This window comes from Emys orbicularis, chromosome 10, assembly GCF_028017835.1.
Source record: "Emys orbicularis isolate rEmyOrb1 chromosome 10, rEmyOrb1.hap1, whole genome shotgun sequence".
Lineage (NCBI taxonomy): Eukaryota > Metazoa > Chordata > Testudines > Emydidae > Emys > Emys orbicularis.
Genome location: NC_088692.1, coordinates 40,940,107 through 40,963,142, shown reverse-complemented (window position 1 = coordinate 40,963,142; position 23,036 = coordinate 40,940,107). Strand labels below are relative to the sequence as shown.

Below are 23,036 nucleotides of genomic sequence, written 5' to 3'. Positions count from 1 at the left end.
CGGTCAGTCGGGAATCAATTTGGAGTGGGCAAATCTACTGTGGGGGCTGCTGTGATCCAAGTTGCCAGGGCAATCAAAGACCTGGTGATATCAAGGGTAGTGACTCTGGGAAACGTGCAGGTCATAGTGGATGGCTTTGCTGCAATGGGATTCCCAAACTGTGGTGGGGCGATAGACGGAACCCATATCCCTATCTTGGCACCGGAGCACCAAGCCACCGAGTACATAAACCGCAAGGGGTACTTTTCAATGCTGCTGCAAGCCCTGGTGGATCACAAGGGACGTTTCACCAACATCAACGTGGGATGGCCGGGAAAGGTACATGATGCTCGCGTATTCAGGCACTCTGGTCTGTTTCGAAAGCTGGAGGAAGGGACTTTCTTCCCGGACCAGAAAATAACTGTTGGGGATGTTGAAATGCCTATCGTGATCCTTGGGGATCCAGCCTACCCCTTAATGCCATGGCTCATGAAGCCGTACACAGGCAGCCTGGACAGTAGTCAGGACCTGTTCAACTATAGGCTGAGCAAGTGCTGAATGGTGGTGGAATGTGCATTTGGACGTTTAAAAGCACGCTGGCGCAGCTTACTGACTCGCTCAGACCTCAGCGAAAAGAATATCCCCATTGTTATTGCTGCTTGCTGTGCGCTCCACAATATCTGTGAGAGTAAGGGGGAGACATTTATGGCGGAGTGGGAGGTTGAGGCAAATCGCCTGGCCGCTGATTATGCGCAGCCAGACACCAGGGCGGTTAGAAGAGTGCAGCAGGGCGCGGTGCGCATCAGAGAAGCTTTGAAAACGAGTTTTGTGACTGGCCAGGCTACGGTGTGAAACTTCTGTTTGTTTCTCCTTGATGAACCCTCCGCCCCCCCCACCCGGTTCACTCAACTTCCCTGTAAACCAACCACCCCACCCTCCCCTCCCCCCTTCGAGCACCGCTTGCAGAGGCAATAAAGTCATTGTTACTTCTCATTCATGCAATCTTTATTAATTCATCACACAACTAGGGGGATAATTGCCGAGGTAGCCCGGGAGGGATGGGGGAGGAGAGAAGGAAAAGGACACACTGCAGTTTAAAACTTTAAAACTTTAGCACTTATTGAAGGCCAGCCTTCCCATGCTCGGGCAATCATCTGGGGTGGAGTGACTGGGTGGCCGGAGGCCCCCCCACCGTGTTCTTGGGCGTCTGGGTGAGGAGGCAATGGGACTTGGGGAGGAGGGCTGTTGGTTACACAGGGGCTGTAGCGGCGGTCTCTGCTCCTGCTGCCTTTCCTGCAGCTCAACCATATGCTGGAGCATATCAGTTTGATGCTCCAGCAGCCGGAGCATCGACTCTTGCCTTCTGTCTACAAGCTGACGCCACCTATCATTTTCAGCCCGCGATTCAGCCCGCCATCTCTCCTCTCGTTCATATTGTGCTTTTCTGTAGTCAGTCATTGACTGCCTCCACACATTCTGCTGTGCTCTTTCAGTGTGGGAGGACATCTGGAGCTCCGAGAACATATCATCCCGAGTCCGCCGTTTTCTCCTTCTAATCTTCGCTAGCCTCTGTGAAGGAGAAACATTTGCAGCTGGTGGAGGAGAAGGGAGAGGTGGTTAAGAAAAGACACATTTTAGAGAACAATGGGTACACTCTTTCACGTTAAATTTTGCTGTTCACATTATACAGCACATGTGCTTTCGTTACAAGGTCGCATTTTTCCTCTTATACTGAGGGCCTGTCGGTTTGGTGTGAGAGATCACTCACGCAGTGCCAGGCAACAAATTTCGGCTTGCAGGCAGCCATGGTAAGCCACAGTCTTTTGGCTTTTTTAACCTTCTTAACATGTGGGAATGGTTTCAAACAGTAGCACCCTCATTTCCCATACCAAGCACCCGTTGGGTTGGCCATTTAAAATGGGTTTGCAATGTAAAAGGAGGGGCTGCGGTTTACAGGTTAACATGCAGCACAAACCCAACTAACCCCCCTCCCCCCCCACACCCAATTCTCGGGGATGATCACTTCACCCCTCCCCCCCACCGCGTGGCTAACAGCGGGGAACATTTCTGTTCAGCAGAGCAGGAACGGGCACCTCTGAATGTCCCCTTAATAAAATCGCCCCATTTCAACCAGGTGACCGTGAATGATATCACTCTCCTGAGGATAACAAAGAGCGATAAGGAATGGATGTTGTCTGCATGCCAGCAAACACCGGGACCATACGCTGCCATGCTTTGTTATGCAATGATTCCAGACTATGTGCTTCTGGCCTGGCATGGTAAAGTGTCCTACCATGGCGGACGGGATAAGGCAGCCCTCCCCAGAAACCTTTTGCAAAGGCTTTGGGAGTACATGAAGGAGAGCTTTCTGGAGATGTCCCTGGAGGATTTCCGTTCCATCCCCATACATGTTAACAGACTTTTCCAGTAGCGGTACTGGCCGCGATTGGCAGGGCAAATTAATCATTAATCATTAAACACGCTTGCTTTTAAACCATGTGTAATATTTACAAAGGTACACTCACCAGAGGTCCCTTGTGTGCCCTCAGGGTCTGGGGGCACGCCTTGGGTGAGTTCGGGGGTTACTGGTTCCAGGTCCAGGGTGATAAACATATCCTGGCTGTTGGGGAAACCGGTTTCTCCGCTTCCTTGCCGTGAGATATCTTCATTGTCTTCATCCTCATCTTCCTCGTACCCCGACCCCGCTTCCCTGTTGCGTGATTCTCCATTGATGGAGTCAAAGCACACGGTTGGGGTAGTGGTGGCTGCACCCCCTAGCATCGCATGCAGCTCCGCGTAGAAGCGGCATGTTTGCGGCTCTGCCCCGGACCTTCCGTTTGCCTCTCTGGCTTTGTGGTATGCTTGCCGTAGCTCCTTAATTTTCACGCGGCACTGCTGTGCGTCCCTGTTATGGCCTCTGACCTTCATGGCCTTGGAGACCTTTTCTAATATTTTGCCATTTCGTTTACTGCTACGGAGTTCAGCTAGCACTGATTCATCTCCTCATATGGTGAGCAGATCCCGTACCTCCCGTTCGGTCCATGATGGAGCTCTTTTGCGATCCTGGGACTCCATCACGGTTACCTGTGCTGATGAGCTCTGCGTGGTCACCTGTGCTCTCCACGCTGGGCAAACAGGAAATGAAATTCAAACGTTCGCAGGGCTTTTCCTGTCTACCTGGTCAGTGCATCTGAGTTAAGAGTGCTGTCCAGAGCGGTCACAATGAAGCACTGTGGGATAGCTCCCGGAGGCCAATAACGTCGAATTCCATTCACACTACCCCAATTCCGACCTGCTAAGGCCGATTTTATCGCTAATCCCCTCGTCGGAGGTGGAGTAAAGAAACCGGTTTAAAGGGCCGTTTAAGTCGAAAAAAGGGACTTAGCCGTGTGAACGTGTCCAGGCTTAATTCGATTTAACGCTGCTAAATTCGACCTAAACTCGTAGTGTAGACCAGGCCTCAGTGCTCTGGAAAGGTATGAGGCACTGCTATTCAACTGTAACTCATGTGTGTGTGTGTATGATTTAACACAAGGACCTATTAAAAGTGACAATAATATAAACTTTCCCTAATTAATTTTCACTAATATTTCAAATCAATACATAAAGTGGCAAAATACTTTACAGCAAGTATATTCAGCTCTCTGGGACCTTTCATGTCTGGCTTTGAGCTTGGAAAGGTGTCTAGAAGTTAAAAAGTAAGTCGCTCTGCAGCTGCTTTAGAAATAGATCCCTTCTATTGTTTAGTTTCATTCAGAGTTGGTTTAATGTTTTCACACAAGGGGGCTTTTGTGCAGAGGCGTAAACTCTCTCTGGACATTGAGGAGGTTTTCTTTTTAAATTAAATTACAGGTTGTGTGTTTTTTGGCAGGGAGGTCCCTGCTGATTCAGCTCTTCCTAAGCTTCCACATTGATTACACCTTGTGTCAATATGTACTTAGCGCCTATTAGTGTGCGTGTGTCTCTCATTTCTCCCTTTTGATCAATAATTTCCCAGAATAGACCATTAAAATAGAGGGGGAGAGAGGGAAGTCTAAATTAAATAAAGAAAGAAACTGAACAAAAATCTCATCTAGTCATATCACAGTAGCCAGTGAATGTACTGAGCAAAGGAATATCAGAATCAGATTGTTCTTTCTGTGACTCTGGCGATGTGTGTTCACATTTTTTCACCAACTAGAACATTATTTAAAAGTTCTGCCAGAATTAAACAACAACCTGAAATGCCCACTGCTGTATTATGAGAGGGACACACCAGCCCTAACTCAAACCTGCTATAGAGAGATAGAAATACTTCATTATCCCACATACTAGTATAATTAACATGTGGAACTCACTACTGTAGGGCATATCTGATGCAATAGTTTAGTAAGTTTCAAGATTGAAGGATATTACTGAGATTATTGAAAATCTTAATATTTAGGGAATTATTGAGCTATAAATAGTTCAGCAAAATGGAAGAATGGTTAGACACTTCTGTCAGTAGCTGCAGTTATACTAGAAGGGGAAAAGTCATAATGGTTATTGAACCTTGTGGCTCATGGGAGTCAGGAAGAAATCTGGACCCTCCCACTGGAATACAGCATAGTACAACTGGAGGCATTATCAGTGCTGAGGTCTTATGCCTTCCTCTCAGATACACCCAGCACTGGCTGCTATCAGAAACAAGGAATCTAGCTGGAAGCATCACTTGCCTGTTCTGGTATGAAAACTCCGGTTCTTATACAATAAAGAGAAGGAGTCAGAACATTTTAAATATGTTGGGCACCATGCAAATCCATGGATGGCCCAGACCCATAATAGAAGATCCTTTATGGGCAGCCATTTGTAGATCTTTATTACCCCAGTATAGGATCTCAAGTTTCCTTAGAGCTCTGGCTTCAGGGTTGTAACACTGACACTGAAGGAGGAATTTACAGTACTCTAGAGAGCATGTCACTTCCCACAGATCAGAGGACATGTCTAGCAGCAGTGAGTCCCCTGGAGTAACCTCTATCAGCTACACATTTTTTCCTCCTTCACACTGTAGCTGTGCTTTACGAAGTTTTAGTCACCTCTTAGGAGCAATGCAGCCAACAGCCCATTCTCCTGTGGTCTCACTCCTCAGTTAGATTTAGAGGCAGAAGCAGCATTGGTGAACCAAATGAAACAAAAGAAAAGCCCACGAGGATGATAACATATAGCTAACTGAACAAGCAACCTCTTTTCCCAAGAATCTCAACACCAATACTAAGGGCAATTACCACTGGAGAAAGACATACATGACCAGAGACCTAGTTATCTGAGGAGGCGCCTTTGCCCCAGGCCCAAGCAAGACTGGCAGCAGCATATATTCAGTGAAGGGCTCACACCTCTGGGATCTGCTCCTCCTGACGGGGCCCAAGAATGGCCAGCTTTAAGACACAGCTTAAAACAGATCTGTTTGGTCAAGCAATTTTCAGTGGTCTCTGGACCACTTTATGGGCAAGTCATGGACATTTTTCTAAAGGAGACTTTTAGTCCTATGTTTTATGGCCCACTGGCCCCTGTAAAGATGCTTGGCTCTGCCCTTCCCAGTAGATACACCCACTGTGGCTGGGAGGTCCGCGAGCCCCGTTTCTATCTGCAACCTGTTTACCTGGAAAAATAACAGCAGATGTGAATCTACACAAGGTAAGAAAAAGGATGATCATTCTATCAAGGGAATTCAGTAGGAAGGAGGATAAAGCAATGTGGCCAAGAGCCTAACCATAGGTCAGCTTCTGCTACTCTACAGAGCAGAGCCTGTCATTGGGGTAGAGGAAAGCCCACAGTCTATAAGTGAGTCTAAGATGGTTCAAATTAAAGTAGAAATGGGATGCTTTAACTGATACCATCTTACATCCTCCTATTGGTTCCTCTAATTGCTACACTCACTCTCCCCGGGCCCCTCAGTGTGTAAATTACAGCAGTTTAGACTCAAACCTGCTTGCCAACACAGAATTTATACCATCTTGCACAGCTCTGAGTTTACTCCTAGGTGTGCAAACAGGCTCCATCATCAGCTTGCAAGCTGCCTCCTCACCAGGCAGAGAAACAAGACTCCTCTGAAGGAAGAACAGGCCAAAGTCAGCCCTGCTGTAAAATGAAGTCAGTGGAGCTGCATCCACTGATACCCAGGGCTGAATTTGGTCTCCTGAATCTGGCACCTGGGTCTTAAAGATCTTCAGCATAAAATGGTCAGTGGGAACAAACAAATAAAAGTAAATCTTAGAAGCTGTACGACTAAGAAAAAGTTTTTTACACTGCAATAACCCCTTCTCACTAGCAACCCCCATATAGAAACAGGATTGCAATATTATCAGAGAGAGTATGTAACATGGATTACCCTCAAGATCCACCCAGGCCAGCACTGAAGGCAGATGAGCCAATTAGCCTCCTCCACCCTAGACAGCAGTGACCTTTTCTTCTTGGAAACTGGTAAAAGTTTCTTCATGAGCTGGGTTGGACAGTGCTAATGGGGAAATGACCTGGAACACAGAGCAAATTCATGACCCCTACAGAGTGGTTTTGAACATCTGCCAAATGACTCTGGCAGGAAGCCACAGTCTTCCAGTCATAACTCAGCTTCTAAGGACCATCTGTCAACCTTATCCCTCCTGCCCAAGCCCCTAGCCCTGTCAAAGGTGCCAAACAGCTCCCTTAACAGCTGGGATAAAGAACTCCTGAAGCCCCTGATAACCAGTCAATAAAAAATCCCCATCCCCTTTTAAAGTTTTATCAATGGTTTGTACTCTTTTTATGCTCCTTTGATAATGAAGATCTGAAAATGTTTACATCCCCCTACCCCCTGAAAAAAAAATCTGCTTGCTTTTGATATTACAAATTCAGGTATTATCTACCCTAGAAGACTCTATGGCGAATAGAGAACTAGTGAAATGACATCACAAGAAAGTGAATGTTGAGCAATTGAGAGGGAAAAGGATTTGCCAGCAGACTATTTAAAATGCTTTGTTTTCATTAGCATTTATTTAACTCCAATCCCTAACAAATATGTGGGAGAAAGGAAGTCTTTATATTAAAAATTCAGCACACAAACCTTCCAGGCCTTATAAAAGGGCACACGTTATTTTAAAAAGAACTGACAAACCTTTGCACATCACCTTTAAAAGCAGTTCTCTTTGGGAGCTAAAGACTGTTTACTCTATGTAGCAAAGACTTCAGGGGAGATCTCTGCAGCTATGTTCAGCATTAGCTCTATAAAATAATCTTCAAATGAAGCTGTCGCCATGACTCTATTACATAGCTATTCTGTTTCATTTTCCCTTTCTTCTTTAGATCTCTGTCAAGTTAGGATGTAAATTCCAAGGAATGATCCCAAAGATTTCAAATTATTAGCATAATAAATCTTGAAATGTATTAGTGCTTTACATGTTTGTAGACATCAGTTAATTACCATCTAAGCCAGGGGTTCTCAAACTGGGGGTCGGGACCCTCAGGGGGTCGCGAGGTTATTACATGGGGGGTTGCAAGCTGTCAGTCTCCACCCCAAACCCCGCTTTGCCTCCAGCATTTATAATGGTGATAAATATATAAAAACATGTTTTTAATTTGGGGGGGCGGGGGAGAGCATCGCACTCAGAGGCTTGCTAGGGGTCACCAGTACAAAAATTTGAGAACCACTGATCTAAGCAATAAAACCAATAAAGATCCTAGCCCACTAGTTAGATAAAATAGATCATAAGGAACTTCATGCTTTTTCACCAAACTCCTCAATCTTCTTCTAAAACAAATGTCATGATTTCAGTAAAATCTGTACAAATCATAGGGCCAGATTCTGCCACCCTTACTCACAGTATTACCTTACTCCAGGGGTAGTCATTAGGCAGACCATGGGCCAAATCCAGACCACCAGATGCTTTTGAATGGACCCCCAATATTTTTATTTACTTTATTATTATTAATTATTATTATTATATTTTTAAAATTATTTTCTCTGGAGTCTATACCTTGACCAAGAAATGTGGACCTTGACAAAAAAATAATTGACTACCCCTGCCTTACTCCATGAGAAGTTCCATTGATTTCAATGGGACTACTTGCAGAGTGAGTATTGCTCCATATCTGAAGTTACATCACCTTTATGAGGCAGCCAGTTCTATTAAGCAACTAATTTTGCCAGTCCCATGAGCAGTCATCTAAGACAGGTTTCATTCTATACTATTTGCCTTCAATCACTGGGTAACTTTATGTTTGCCATGATTACTGGACACATTACTAAAGTCTCCATTACTGAAGTAAATGTATATAAAGTCAGTCTGAGTTCCCTTTATCTTTAAATAAGACTCCTGAGGATTTGAATCTTACACTAATGTGAAAATTCTACCCCATCCTTTGACTTTATTCATTCCTCTAACATTTTAAAACTTCAACTGGCTCACTGTTACCGCTCTTTTCCAGAGGACAGTCCTAGCTCCTATAATCTTTCTTCATAACGTAGATCTTTCAGACCCACAGGCATTTTTTGTAAAAACAGATCCATCCCCTGTAGGAGCCAAATCCTACAGCCCATACTCCGCAACACCCCTGATGCAGCCCTAAAACATATATTCCCTGTTGCATTGTACAACCAACACAGAATGTAGTATTCCAGACAGTCTAGCCAGGGCTCTTTTGGGAAACAGTATCACCCATTTGTTGTCTCTTTTTAAGTAAGGTACTTTTGTTTTGCTCATCTCAATTCAGTTATCCACACTAATCACCCCAGATCCTTTTCTTCGACCATGGGCTAGACATACATTCTGCTTAGCATGTTGTTCCCTTATTCCTATATGTTTCTACTCTGCCATCTGCTGGCCCAGTAACCAAGACAATTCAAAGCCTTTAGAACCCGAGTGCTTTGTTCCCCACTATGTGCTCTACCTCTAATGCTGGTAGAAACCCAAGCCTGAAAAAACATGGGAATTTGGAACTAGAGGTGGGCCAAAACTGGAACTTCAAATCCAATCCCTTTAAGATTAGAGGGGAGGCTTGGATTTGAATCTCCAAATCTGAACCTGCCCATATGGTTCTGGTTCCAACTCAGAACCCTTCTATTTGCTAAGCCTGGTTCAGATGCAGCCAACATTCGACAAGAACATCTCACAAGATGGCAGAAATCTCACAATCTCATGAGACGTGGATCATTCAAGATTGTGGAAATGTCACGGGATCATCCAGCATTGCAAGGTTCCCAGCATCTGGCCCCATCAAACTCAAACCCTAGAACTGATTGGCCTTGAACCTGACTCCTCATCAAAATTTAATCCAGATCAGAATGCTACTTCCTCAGCCCATCTCCATTCAGTAGTCAAGTCAGGTTCTCTCCAGGACTGTTTACTCACTTCTCAATCAACCCTACTTGTTATTTCCCAGAGGGGGTATAAACCTCACATGGGCATCTACATTAATTACAACAGTGACCTAAAACGGGGAAGGGGAGAGAAGCCATTTGCTTACCTTCACCAGTATTTTCAGTATATTTGTTCCCAGTTATAGATGTCAGGAAAATCTGACTCCCAGAGTGACAGACTCAGAGAAGAATATACACACACAGCTCAAGACCTTCAATCAACATCCCTTGCCTTAGTAATAAAAACCTCCCCGCATTCCTGGCTGGTAGCACAAGGGTTAAAACCAATCGAGCACAGAGTGCTGGACAGGCATCAAGGTGGTTGCTGTATCACTACATTATCAGTTGGGGGAAAATACAGAGAACAGAATCGTCTGTCCACGGAATGTTTCCTTCCCATGCTTCTGCCGCAATGAACACAAGGAAAGGTAAGTGGAAGCAACTTCCCACATTCCTCCAATAGTATCTCATCAGAGCAGGACAGCATGGATCTGCACCAGAGTATCAAATAAATCCCACAAGGAAGGGCAGGTAAATAGTTTAGGGTGAGCAGATCAATGAGTTCTTGGAAACTTTCTACTTGTTTTGCTCAGCAACTTCTTTTTCTTTTGCCACCTCTGCTGTTATAGGATAATGTTCAGGCTTTATTATGTCCCGTGTGCTACTTTAAGGAGCTTTAGTGATTGCATGCACAGTGCATGTGTCTCTGCTAGAGTAATAACTTTGCAGCTGGAGGAACAGATTGGTTCTTTTGCAGCAAGAGCTTCCAAATAATGAAAGATCAGATTAATTCTGAGAGGTTGGGGGCCAGAGTGCATCTACTGTTGGAATTTTAGAAGAAGAAAAATGCTGCTGAAACATGCAGTGAAAATCTAATTGCTGGTCCAAGAGGATCTTGAATGTATGGGGTGGTGGGCTAATACTGTTGGAGACAAGCATACACAAAAAAGACTATTACATTGGCAGGCATGTAAACAGAGACAATAGACCAGAGCTAACCCATCAGCACATAATTATGGGCTTTCTAAAATGCAAGTTAAGTACATATAGGGTGTATTATCAACCTAGCATGTAGATACTATAGGTTAGATAGAGGAGATCTGTACATGCCACAGTGATGGGCATGGATAGATAGAGATGAATAAGCCTGGAGTTCATTTTGAGAGATAGCATTGGCAGGGCAGACTACATGACTGCAACGTGAGTACTTTGGGGAATTGATCTGGCCTCTCCCCCATCACACCCCAATAAGCAGGGTGTGCTGGTGCTCACCCTAGAAATCTCTGGGTCAGCACCCATGGGCACAAGTATGTGTGTCATACATGGGAAGGCAGGATCAAGTGCAGTGGGTGCCATTAGAACAATGTTCACAGGGCACTTGCAAGTAAATTGCCACTTAGAGTTAGTTCATGTAACTGCAATATTCATTGTTAATTCTTAATAAGAAGTACTGCAGTAATGTTCATTTCTCACAAGTAGTAATGGTGCAGATTTTAATGGTGTCTGCTCTAAACCTGCACAGAAACCCTGAGAAAATGAGAAGGCAATATTCTTGCCCAAATAGCTTGGCCATTCCTGATTTATCCTTCCCCCAAATAAATTGGAGATGAGGAAGTATAATGTTACAGGATATCCCTGCTGCATGATGCGTGGGAAGTCATGCTGAAAAGTAATGAATGGATTTGATGGGTATAGGATCAGTACCTTACCATCACAAGTTTTAGTTTTAAAGTATACAACCAGAACCAGGCACTGGTGTGCATCACAAAACAGATGGCCTCATTTCCCTAACTAAAACGAAACCGCTGCTTTGTTGCAAGAGTGCAACAGACCATCTGAAATCACCAACTTCTACTCTTCTTGTTTTCCCATCACTTCAAAACTGTGGAACTATCTAATTTGCTATATTCTCCCCTCCCTTGTGAATGGGGTTGGATGAATTCATGTGGCCTAATTTCAAACCCACTTGAACATCCTGTGTTTGAAAGTTTGAACTGAACACCAGCAGGCCTGCCACTTAGGAGAGACTGTGGGGAAAAAAAGGAGTAGAGAAAGAACATTTCTAATAAAGACAACATCTCTCTCATACACAGGGCCCCCACAGGGTATGCTTAGCATTTAGAGGGGTCTTTTAACCCTGATACAGAGCACAGAGCTCTCCATAACAATTTATTGAATAACCCATGTGGGGTGGGGGGAAGCATTTAAATTACAGGGGATAAAAAGGTTTTCAGATTTCATTCACATTGTTCACTAAAATTGCTAGCTCCGGCATGTTCACCCATCTCTGCTCATAATGAACCTATCTAGGCCCATTGCCCCTCCTCCCCCCTCCGCTTCTCAAAGCAAGTTTAAAAGCTGAAGTAAGCTCCTCTGAAAAGAGCGTTTTCTAAAAGAAATGAGATAGCCTCAATGCCCGGGACTGTGATGCTACAGCACAACATGGTATGTGCACACCTGAATTGTACTGAACAACTTATCTTTATTATGCATTGCTTCCTGCGCTAGCCTATATTTTTTTCCCCTTCATTACACTTAAGTTTGAAGCATGAGCTAGGTGCACGAGCAATCGGACCAGGAAGTGCAGGGTAGGAAAGGAGCTTCAGAAATGGAGTTTGCTGCTCAGCAGTGGGGGGGAGAGGGAGGGAGGAGTTGATGATCAAGATCAAGTTCAGACCTTGCTCAAAATTGACCTCAGTGGCTGTATCTCCACTGACACCAGGTCTGAATTTGGCACTTTGTCTTGTATAAGCTTTGCTCACTTTCCAGGACATACCCATGGCCTTCCATGCTGATAAAGCCACCACCATTTCCCCCTGTAAGCGCAATGGCTGCAACTAAGGGAGCAGTTCTTTCTCTTTGCTGAATTACATGTCCTTGAACAGAAAAAGGCGGCTGGTTGAGAAAACGGATTAGGGTGCTCGTCAGCCAGCGTCAGTGTTCTGGGCTTGGATCTACAGCAGGTTGAGTTACTCGTAAAAGATTTCCTAGAGCCAGCCTAACCTCTTGACAGACAACTGACAGCCTCTGTTAAAGAGTCCAGCCCTGTGGGCACAGCTCCCACTGACATCGAAGAAGGGTTTGTGACCACCTGCACCAGCCCTGAATGTGGTCAGTAAAAGAGAGGGGCTGCAGGTCCAGATTGAGCTGTGCTGGCAGAGCTGCTTGGGGGCAAGTACAGCAAGGATGACAGTGAGGACTGAGATGCTTTGGCAGACATGCCTGGAATGGGATCCCCGTAGGCAATGCTTTCTACTCCACAGTGGTGGAGGAGAGATGAACCACTAACTGCACTGGTCTGTTATTGGCTAATCAAAGGAGATGCATTGATCAAGCTCTAGAAACCATGTCCTATCCTCTTAGAGGATGTGAGCCTGCATGAGGGCGGAGCTAGGACAGCCTTAATGAAAGTCATCATCACTGGTCCTCCAGGAATTGTTTCTAGGGTGTAAAAGAAATGGCAGACCCCTGTTTTAAAGGCTCAGTGGAGTAGGGAGAGGAAACCAACCTCTGGTCACAGACTGATTCTCTGAGTCAGCAATTTGCCCATGTCTGGGGGAGGAAGCAATTATCAGACATACCAAAAGGGAATATTACCCAGACATTGCAATCCCACTTTTGTCAAGGTGAAGAGCCAATTCAGCCAAATGATAACAGATTGTAAATAGATACAGACAGGACGTGAACAACCTGACTAAGTTAGCCCAGACACACAACATGCTCCTAAAGGTGCACTTCTCGGCTTACGTGCTAAGAATGTCACTCCCACATTTCAAAATGATGGCCCCAATTCACTGTTGCCTTGCCCCTTGTGCAGTCATTTATACCAGTACAAAGAGGGTCAAGAACATTTGCACTGGTGTAAATGAGTACACAAGCTCAGGGCAATGGTGAGTCTGGCCTATATAACTGAACAGAGAGAAAATCCAAGTCACTCTACAGACCCTGGACCTAACTCTGCTCTTAGTGAAATCAATGGCAAAACAGTCACCAAGTTCAGCAGGATTAGTTCCCGCAACCATCAGCAAGTATTGAAGAAAGACAATAATACAATGTTCTTCCATGTTATGGTTGCTCAGTCCCCAGTATTGTGCCTTACATGGTACTGGCATTTGGGGCACATTGAGTGAACCATGTCATCTTTGCATTGTTTCCTTTTGCCGTGTGTTGTCAGCTAATGATTTCCATTTGTTTTGTCTTAATCTCCCCTTCCACTCCCCCAGCAGACACTGCCCTCTTGTTACTCTTGGTCTCGGTGCTGGCAGCAGGGTCCCAATCTCCCAGCGGAGAAGCGTCCAAGGAGCAGCCTGACACAGAGCTCCTAAAATGCCCCAGCTCATGTGCCTGCAGCTATGATGACTACAGCGAGGAGCTCAACATCTTCTGCAGCTCCCGGAACCTCACGCACCTCCCAGAAGACATTCCCAGCAATGTTAAGTCATTATGGCTGGATGGGAACAATTTCCTTTCTGTGCCAGCTATGGCCTTCAGGAACCTTTCCAACCTGGACTTCCTTAACCTGCAGAGCAGTCAGCTGGTGAGCATTGAGCAGCACGCCTTCCATGGCTTAAAGGGCCTCTACCACCTGCACCTGGAACGGAATAGGCTGAAGTATTTGGCACCAAACACTTTCCTTCACACACAGAACCTCGCCTCCTTGAGCCTCAACAACAACCACTTCAACAAAATCGAGGAAGGCCTGTTTGCTGGGCTCTCCAATCTCTGGTACCTGAACCTTGGGTGGAACTCACTAGTGGTGCTGCCTGACAGAGTGTTCCATAACCTGCCTAACCTGAGGGAACTGGTCCTGGCTGGGAACAAGCTGCCCTACCTGCAGCACCAAATCTTCTGCAGTCTCAGTGAGCTGAAGGAGCTGGATTTGAGTGGGAACTTGCTCAAGGGCATCAAGCTCAATATCTTTGTCAAGCTACAGAAACTACAGAAGCTCTACCTGAACCACAACCAGATCAATGCAATCGCCCCACGTGCATTCATGGGAATGAAGTCCCTCAGGTGGCTAGACCTCTCCCACAATCGTCTCATCTTGCTCTTTGAAGAAACATTCCTGGGTCTTTTGAGCCTGCACGTGTTGCGTTTATCCAGTAATTCAATCACCAGCCTGAGGCCAAGGACTTTCAAAGATCTCCAGTTCCTGGAGGAGCTGCAGCTGGGACACAACAGGATCAGGAGCCTGGCAGAAAGGACTTTTGATGGGCTAGGCCAGCTGGAGGTCCTTACACTGAACAACAACCAGATTCAAGAGATCAGGGTCGGGGCATTCCTTGGACTCTTTAATGTCGCAGTGATGAACTTGTCTGGTAACTGCCTTAAGGCACTTCCCGACTATGTCTTTAAGAGCCTAACCAAACTGCATAGCCTTCACCTGGAAAACAGCTGTCTCAGCAGAATCAGGCCACAAACTTTCTCCAGCCTTTCCTGCCTCCGGAGGCTCTTCTTGCAGCATAACACCATATCCATGATTGAAGACCAGAGTTTGAATGACCTGCATGATCTTTTGGAGTTGGACCTTAAGCACAACAGGCTGACCCATCTCTCCCCCAACATGTTTGTAGGCCTGAATAACCTGGAATACCTTCTCCTTTCCTCCAACCAGCTCTTGGAGATCTCTCACAATGCTTTCAGCCCACTTCAGCGTCTCTTCTGGCTCGACCTCTCCAACAACCATTTGGAGATGCTGGACAACACCACAATTACCCCCTTAGCAAACTTGCGGTATCTTAGCATCAGAAACAATTCTCTGGAAACCTTCTCAGTTGGTTCTCTGGGCCCTTCACCTGTGCTGGAGCAGCTGTGGCTGGAAGGAAACAAGTGGCACTGTAATTGCTCACTGAAGGAACTGAGAGACTTTTCCTTGCAGCATCCCACAGTGGTTCCACGTTTTGTACAGTCCCTTACGGAGGGGGATGATTCCCACACACCCGTGTACGTGTACAACAACCTGACCTGCCTAAGCCCACCAGACCTGGCAGGCCTTGACCTGAGGGAAATCAGTGAAGATCACTTTGCTCACTGCTAACTAACACGTTTCCTCTTTACAGAGGACTTTCTGCTTTCTATAGTTGGCAGCATTAGACACATACTTGCACAAGTTCAGGTAGAATCTGGAGAACTACTTTCCTACGGGCTAATAAGTAAAAGGGTATAGCTATCTGGCATCTCAACCACCTTCCCTGATCTCTTTACCAAGCTCACCAGGGTAGCAGTCCAAAATAGCATGTTCCACCATTCACCATTACCCAAGGAGGCCAATACGATTGCACAGCACTCTTTAGCTTTCTCTCTCCATGCTGTACCATTACTATATTTGTATAGCTGCAGTTTTCAACAGAACCAGCATACCAGCTTTGGCTGAGCAGCCGGGGTAAACAGGTTCTTTGGACTTTGCAATTACCTTTGGGCTATTTGAACTTAGCATTGTGATTCAGAGCCAGCATTCCTTTGCCCAGCTCTGAAAAGTGAAGGAAAGAATGGGTGTGTGAGAAGTTATGAGTGGACAGGAGCTTTCTTCGAGGGCTGTCTTTTCCAATTCCAAAATTAAAACTGATTTTAAAGAACCCAAACAAATGATCATAGTACAATAAGAGTCTGACTGAAAAGCCAACCTGAAAGGGTATTGCCCACTAAGGTCCAGCATTTGGGTGTCACTCCTGAGCTGGGAGCAATGGATAGGCAACCTGTCTAGCCACCAAGGAGCAAGGAACATCTCATATTAGTTTTTTTAGCAACCACTCCTGGTTAGCAGAGGTGCTGTTGTCAATGGATCATGGAGACAACCCTCCTTAATGGAAAAATATCAATGCAACATGAGGACCTCAGGCTGGGGAGAGCAAATGGAGAAACCAAGATCCTCTTGAGCTACGGGAGGAAAGTCTGGGCCACAGTGCTCATTAGTGGGAATGCTGATAAAGTTAAATATCATTGCCCCAGAATCAGCCCAGTTGTGACTAGGTAATGCAAGCAGGGGCTTCATCCCATCTGTACTGCAGTAGCTTGGAGCAGTGGTTGTCAACCTTTTCCATTCTGCGTGACCCTGCGTTGCAATGCAAAAAAGTTTCGGGAACCCATAAAGCATTCTGATTGTACAACATCAAACACAATGGGGCCTGATCCATAACTAGGGCCCCAGGTGCTACCCTAATGGAAATAATAAAGGGAGGATGGCCATGACCCCCCAAAACCTGTTCTTGAATTCCAGTTGAGAACCCGTAAAAAGCAACAGAGGGTCCTGTGGCACCTTTAAGACTAACAGAAGTATTGGGAGCATAAGCTTTTGTGGGTAAGAAAATTGCATCTGAAGAAGTGAGGTTCTTACCCACGAAAGCTTATGCTTCCAATACTTCTGTTAGTCTTAAAGGTGCCACAGGACCCTCTGTTGCTTTTTACAGATTCAGACTAACACGGCTACCCCTCTGACAGTTGAGAACCCATGGCTCACAGGAGAGGAAGTCAAGGGCAGAGCCTCATCTGTAATATCTGGTCACTGAAGCCAGGTATCGTGTAAAGCTTAGGGAAAAGGCTTGAAAAACAGACACCCGACCTGTAGTTTTAGGAGAGCAGAGCGCACATGACAGTGGGATACTGGAATGGGTTACCTAGGGAGGTGGTGGAATCTTCTTCCTTAGAGGTTTTTAAGGTCAGGCTTGACAAAGTCCTGGCTGGGATGATTTAATTGGGGATTGGTCCTGCTTTGAGCAGGGGGTTGGACTAGATGACCTCCTGAGGTCCCTTCCAACCCTGATATTCTATGATTCTATTCTATGACAAGCTTTTAACAGCTCCTTGCAATGGCAGACTTAGGCAGGTTTAAGAAAAAACATGCACATCAACTCCCTGATAAACCACAGCAGGCAAATAAACCTTTGGAGCTACTGCAGCTCATCTTGTGATTTTTTTTTTTTTTTAATTTTGTACCTCACCTAGTTAGAATTCTTATAAAAAAAGAGTTGTGCTCATGAGCAGCAGACACTGTTTAAAGTCTCAGTCTCTTGCCATTTCCTGCCTACCTTAAAAACCTCCACCACAAGCAAAGCTAGAGCTTGTTACAGAGAAATTGCTTTCAGACTTCATTATTTAAGTTTGATAGATGGGTTTTTTCAAAGTGGTGAAGTGACTTAGGTGCACAAATCCTATTGATTTTAGTGGGACTTGTGTTCCTAAGTCTCTTAGGCATTTCTGAGAATCCTATCCTGAGTTCAATTGCAATCAAAAAGATGAGCGGTCTGATCCTGCTCCCACTGGAGTCCACAAGAGTTTGCAAAATCAGCTCCTCAAGGAGTCACACTTGGATGCAGATTGCCAGGCAGATACCAGATCACCTCGGTTGCACCCGACAGGCTATAAAAAGGTGGAAACTGTTATGAAATGATCTCAGCCAACCAGAGTGTAGGGATACTTGTCTCATTACTGCCCACAGGTGTTTAATTATGCAAATCCCTGCACTTTGATTGGTAAAGGAAGGTGCTGGTTGCAATAATAGTTTTTTTTTTTATAACTGCAATGTGCTCTAATAGAGTGCAGGTATCTGCAATGCTGTTTTTCCTAGCTGCTCACAGAACTCCACCTGCACATACTCAATACAAATGGCTGGCTCACCCCTACAAACTAGTACCCTGCCCCCTTCACTCAGCTGCTTCTTACTCCTGACAAAAGCTAAACCCACTCCCCAGCCCTTTACCCTGCTGGTTTATTTCAGGGAGTGCTCATTATGTACTTGGTCCTTTCTAAGCAGCAGGCTCAGGTCATGCCCCAAGAACAAAGGTGTACAACATACTGAATAAGCAAAGTGGTCAAGGTGGTTCTTGACAATCTCTTGGTAATAGAAAGAAATGCCCACTGCTGACATGTGCAGGACTCTGAAGGAGATGAGCTTGTACCTAATGGAGTGGGAGACAATGGGAATATTCACAAAGGGAGCAACATACACAGAACAAATAATGAAGAGGATCTTAGCAGCAGTGTTTTGTCTGAAATGGAGGGAACCAGGTGTGTGCCAGGAAAGCCAGAGAGGTTTCAGTAGACAAGGCAAAAGATGCCAAGGCATGGACTAGAATTTTAGTGACATGGACAGAAAGAAAAGGCTGGATCTTAGTGATATTACAGAGGAAGGATTCAGACCCAGCCTGGCTGTGTGGAGCAGGGTAAAGGGAGGAGGCAAAGAGAACCAGAGATCATAGGCTTGAGTTAGCAGAGGCTGGTGGTAGAGAATGGGGTAGCAGAGAGGAGTTGGAAGAAGGTAAAGTTCAGTTTAAGCTAGCAATGAAACAGTCAGATGATAGATATGCAGACTTTGGATCTGTCTTCACAAACATTTAATTCACCGCAAGCTGGGGTGTAAATCTACCCCACTAGCCTGCCACATTTTTGCAGTCTGTGCGAACCCTGGTGACATGCACTTTGGTCTAGTCCTGTTTCAAAGAGGACCAAATCAAAGCACATTAACAAACTGTTACCAGGCAGCAGCAGGGTCCATGTAGTCAGTTAGTTCACGGCAGGCTAGTGTGGTGGAGATTCACTCTAGAGCTCTGCCCGGGACTATTTTTTTAAACCTGCTCTCGTATCCACTCCCACCTGATCCCACTTTGTTTCTTGTATTTTTATCCCGCTCCCACTCACAAAAACCTTAGATCCCGCAAATCCTGCAAGAGAGAGATTCCCTCATGCTACAAAAAAAAAAAAAAAAAAAAAAACAACCCACCAAACAAAAAAAAGTTTGTTTATTATATATTAGGGCTGTGTAACGATTAAAAAAATTAATTGTGAGATTAATCGCACTGTTAATAGAATACCATTTATTTAAATATTTTGGGATGTTTTCTACATTTTCAAATATATTGATTTCAATTACAACACAGAATACAAAGTGTACAGTGCTCACTTTATATTTATTTTTTATTACAAATATTTGCACTGTAAAAAAACAAAATAAATAGTATTTTTCAATTCACCTAAGTACTGTAGTGCAATCTCTTTATTGTCAAAGTTGAACTTACAAATGTAGATTTATGTACAAAAAATAACTGCATTCAAAAATAAAAATGTAAAAAACTTTAGAGCCTACAAGTCCACTCAGTCCTACTTCAGCCAATTGCTCAAACAAATTAGGTTACAATTTGTAGGAGATAATACTGCCCACTTCTTGTTTACAATGTCACCTGAAAGTGAGAACAGGCGTTCACATGGCACTGCTGTAGCCAGCGTCGCAAGACATTTACGTGCCAGATGCACTTAAGATTCATATGTCCCTTCATGCTTCAACCACCATTCTAGAGGACATGCGTCCATGCTAATGACGGGTTCTGCTTGATAACGATCCAAAGCAGTGCGGACCAACGCATGCTCATTTTCAGCATCTGACTCAGATGCCACCAGCAAAAGGTTGATTTTCTTTTTTGGTGGTTTGGGTTCTGTAGTTTCCACATCTGAGTGTTGCTCTTTTAAGACTTCTGAAAGCAATACTCCACACTTTGTCCCTCTCAGATTTAGGAAGGCACTTCAGATTCTTAAATCTTGGGTTGAGTGCTGTAGCTATTTTTAGAAATCTCACATTGGTACCTTTCTTTGCGTTTTGTCAAATCTTCTATGAAAGTGTTCTTAAAACAAACATGTGCTGGGTCAAGTATCAGAGGGGTAGCCGTGTTAGTCTGAATCTGTAAAAAGCAACAGAGGGTCCTGTGGCACCTTCAGACTTGCATCTGAAGAAGTGAGGTTCTTACCAACGAAAGCTTATGCTCCCAATACTTCTGTTAGTCTTAAAGGTGCCACAGGACCCTCTGTTGCTATGTGCTGGGTCATCATCCAAGACAGCTATAACATGAAATATATGGCAGAATGCAGGTAAAACAGAACAGGAGACATACAATTCTCCCTCAAAGAGTTCAGTCCAATGTTCCCTCTAATTTTTTCCATCCACGTGCAGAATAAATTTTGTTATGTGCACCAAGGTATGTGCGGATGTGTGCCACCAATAAAAACAAAAAACCTAGATATCATATATATATTTTTTAAAAGTTACCATGGAGATAATTACTCGAGCCAGGACAGGTTAGGCAATTTAGAACTCACTACTCAAAGAATTAAATTTAAATGTAAGAGAAATAAAAATTATGAAATGCATAGACCAGTCAAAAAACTCAAATAATACACTTTGAAAGAATAAAATTACAGAGAATGAATGTGCATTGCAGGAAGTACCAAGAAGTAACATCAACAATAATATAAATATGTGCTGGAAGGTGAGTGACACAGAGACAGTGTGTGTATGTGAGAGTGACACAGACAGTGTATGTGCTGGCTGCTGGGGAAGTTTCTGAGCGATGCCATGCGCTGTCTCTTTAAGGTATTCACTGAAAGCTCTCCTGCTCTGTCCTAAGCCTTGTCTCCCCTCCCCAGTTCTGCAGAGATGGGGTACATGGGCAGGAGGAAGTGGGACAGGGAGGGAGAGAGCAAGCGGGGCTGGGGAAGTCTCAGAGACTGTGTGCTGTCACTTTAAGGCACTTTCTGGGAAGGGAAGGCTTCAAGGCTCGTTCAGACCTCAGACCACAGCAGCTCTCCTGCAGAGTCCTGAACAGGGGTGTAAGTGGGCCCGTACGGTGTATCAATAAGAAGCCGATACCGGCCCGTACGCAGCCCAAGTTAAAGCGCTGCCGCGGCAGCACTTTAACGTCACTGCCCCTTTTGCCTCCCCCGTCGGCAGCACTGCTGGTAGAGTCCCTGCCGGCAGGGCCGCCCACGGGGGGAGGGGCAGCGACATTACAGCACTACTGCGGCAGCGGCCGGAGCCCCGAGCCCTTTTAAATGGCTGCAGGAGCCCCAGGGGCCAGGAAGCACAGATGGGCTGGCTGGGGGAGGCTGACCCCCAGGCTGGGGGAGGCTGACCCCCAGCCCCGCCCCTTCTGCCCGAGGCCCCGCCACTTCTGAGGGCCGGAGCTGGCCCCCATACTGGTAAGAATTTAATATTACTTTCACCTCTGGTCCTGAGCCAGGATGTCCCCTCTCCCCTGCTCTGTGGAGATGGGGTACAGGGGCAGGTAGAAGGGACACCCTGACATCAGCACCCCTCCACCCCCCGCTCTGCACAGCCAGAAGGAGGGTCCTGGGAGCAACTTGGCTGCAAAGCAACGGGGTGAGGGGCACCTGAACACACTCTGCCGGATGTGCGTTGCACTTGAATCCCTCCTGGGCAGCTGCCCAACAGCACTTAGAGGGAACACAGGTTCAGTCACATATTTAATTAACGCATTTTTTTTTTTAAAACGAGCATCAGCAGCATGGAAGCATGTCCTCTGGAATGGTGGCCAAAGTATGAAGGAGCATATGAATGTTTAGTATATCTGGCATGTAAATACCTTGCAACGCCAGCTACAAAAGGTGCCATGCAAATGCCTGGTCTCACTTTCAGGTGACATTGTAAGTAAGAAGCGGGCAGCATTATCTCCCGTAAATGTAAACAAACTTGTTTGTCTTAGTGGTGGTTGAACATGAAGTAGGACTGAGTGGATTTGTAGGCTCTAAAGTTTTAGATTTTTTTTGTTACATAACTGTAATCGAAAACAAAACAATCTACATTTGTAAGTTACACTTTCACAATAAAGAGATTGCACTACAGTACTTGTATGAGGTGAATTGAAAAATACTATTTCTTATGCTTATCACTTTTACAGTACAAATATTTGTAATAAAAAATAATAATATAAAATGAGCACTGTACACTTTGTATTCTGTGTTGTAATAGAAATCAATATATTTGAAAATATAGAAAAACATCCAAAAATATTTAATAAATTTCAATTGGTATTCTATTGCTTAACAGTGTGATTAATCGCAATTAATTTTTTGAGTTAATCGTGTGAGTTGCGATTAAATCGACAGCCCTAATATATATATAAACAAACAGAATTGAGACATATTTTTACCACTAAAAGAATAGAATAAATCTTGCTTAAACCTCGTAAAAAAAGACTTTAGCTCCTGTTATAATAGACATCACATCTTTTTCTATCCCTCGCTTACATTTAAGTTTTAAAGTGTTTTCCTGCAAATTACCGCTCAGTATACACCTCAATGCAGTCCATTTCCTGTGACCCTTTACTTCCTTCTCATCAGAGCAATTCCCACCCCTGCTGGGGGAGGGGGAATGGCTCCCTTCAGAGCCCCTCAATACTGATTTCATTGGCTGTCACAAAGGGAAGCCTGATCAGCCTTTGCAGCACTTCTAGTGAGAAGGCAAGCTGGGATCATATGAGTTCCACATCTGCACACCCATCATTTCGCTCCCAGGAGCACTACAATGGGTAGTCACCGGCCTCTGGAACATCCATCCTGATGGGGAAAGGAGGATGCTGTTCAGAGATTCTACAGATGCAGTGACTCAAGATCTCCCTCACACTTAGACCAATGACTGTTTTGATTGGGTAGCCCAGATTCATCCTGAGACTAAAACATAAGTGATGCCAGACTTGATTTAGAGAGGACCACCTTCTCTAGCCATAAAGGCCAATGTAGCACTTCCTTAATCTTTAAAAAAAAAAAAAAAAGTGGCCAACAGAGGGGAACCATTATTTGCTACCAAATACAAACAGATTCGGAAGGGTGTAGGAAGGAAAGTAGGATTCAGTTGGGGGGAAGAGGACAAACCCCACTCCACCAAAAAAACAAACAAAAAAACCCCCACACAAAATGCAATGAGACA

General features: G+C 44.9%; 1 protein-coding gene across 1 annotated transcript; it reads left to right on the top strand.

Annotated features, from left to right (window-relative positions):
* The first annotated feature begins 9,713 nt into the window (after positions 1 to 9,713).
* IGFALS (insulin like growth factor binding protein acid labile subunit) lies at positions 9,714 to 15,365 on the top strand. Its single transcript, XM_065412627.1, has 2 exons — positions 9,714 to 9,756; positions 13,552 to 15,365. The coding sequence occupies exons 1-2, from the start codon at positions 9,714 to 9,716 to the stop codon at positions 15,363 to 15,365; spliced, it is 1,857 nt and encodes a 618-aa protein (XP_065268699.1).
* Positions 15,366 to 23,036: the final 7,671 nt, after the last annotated feature.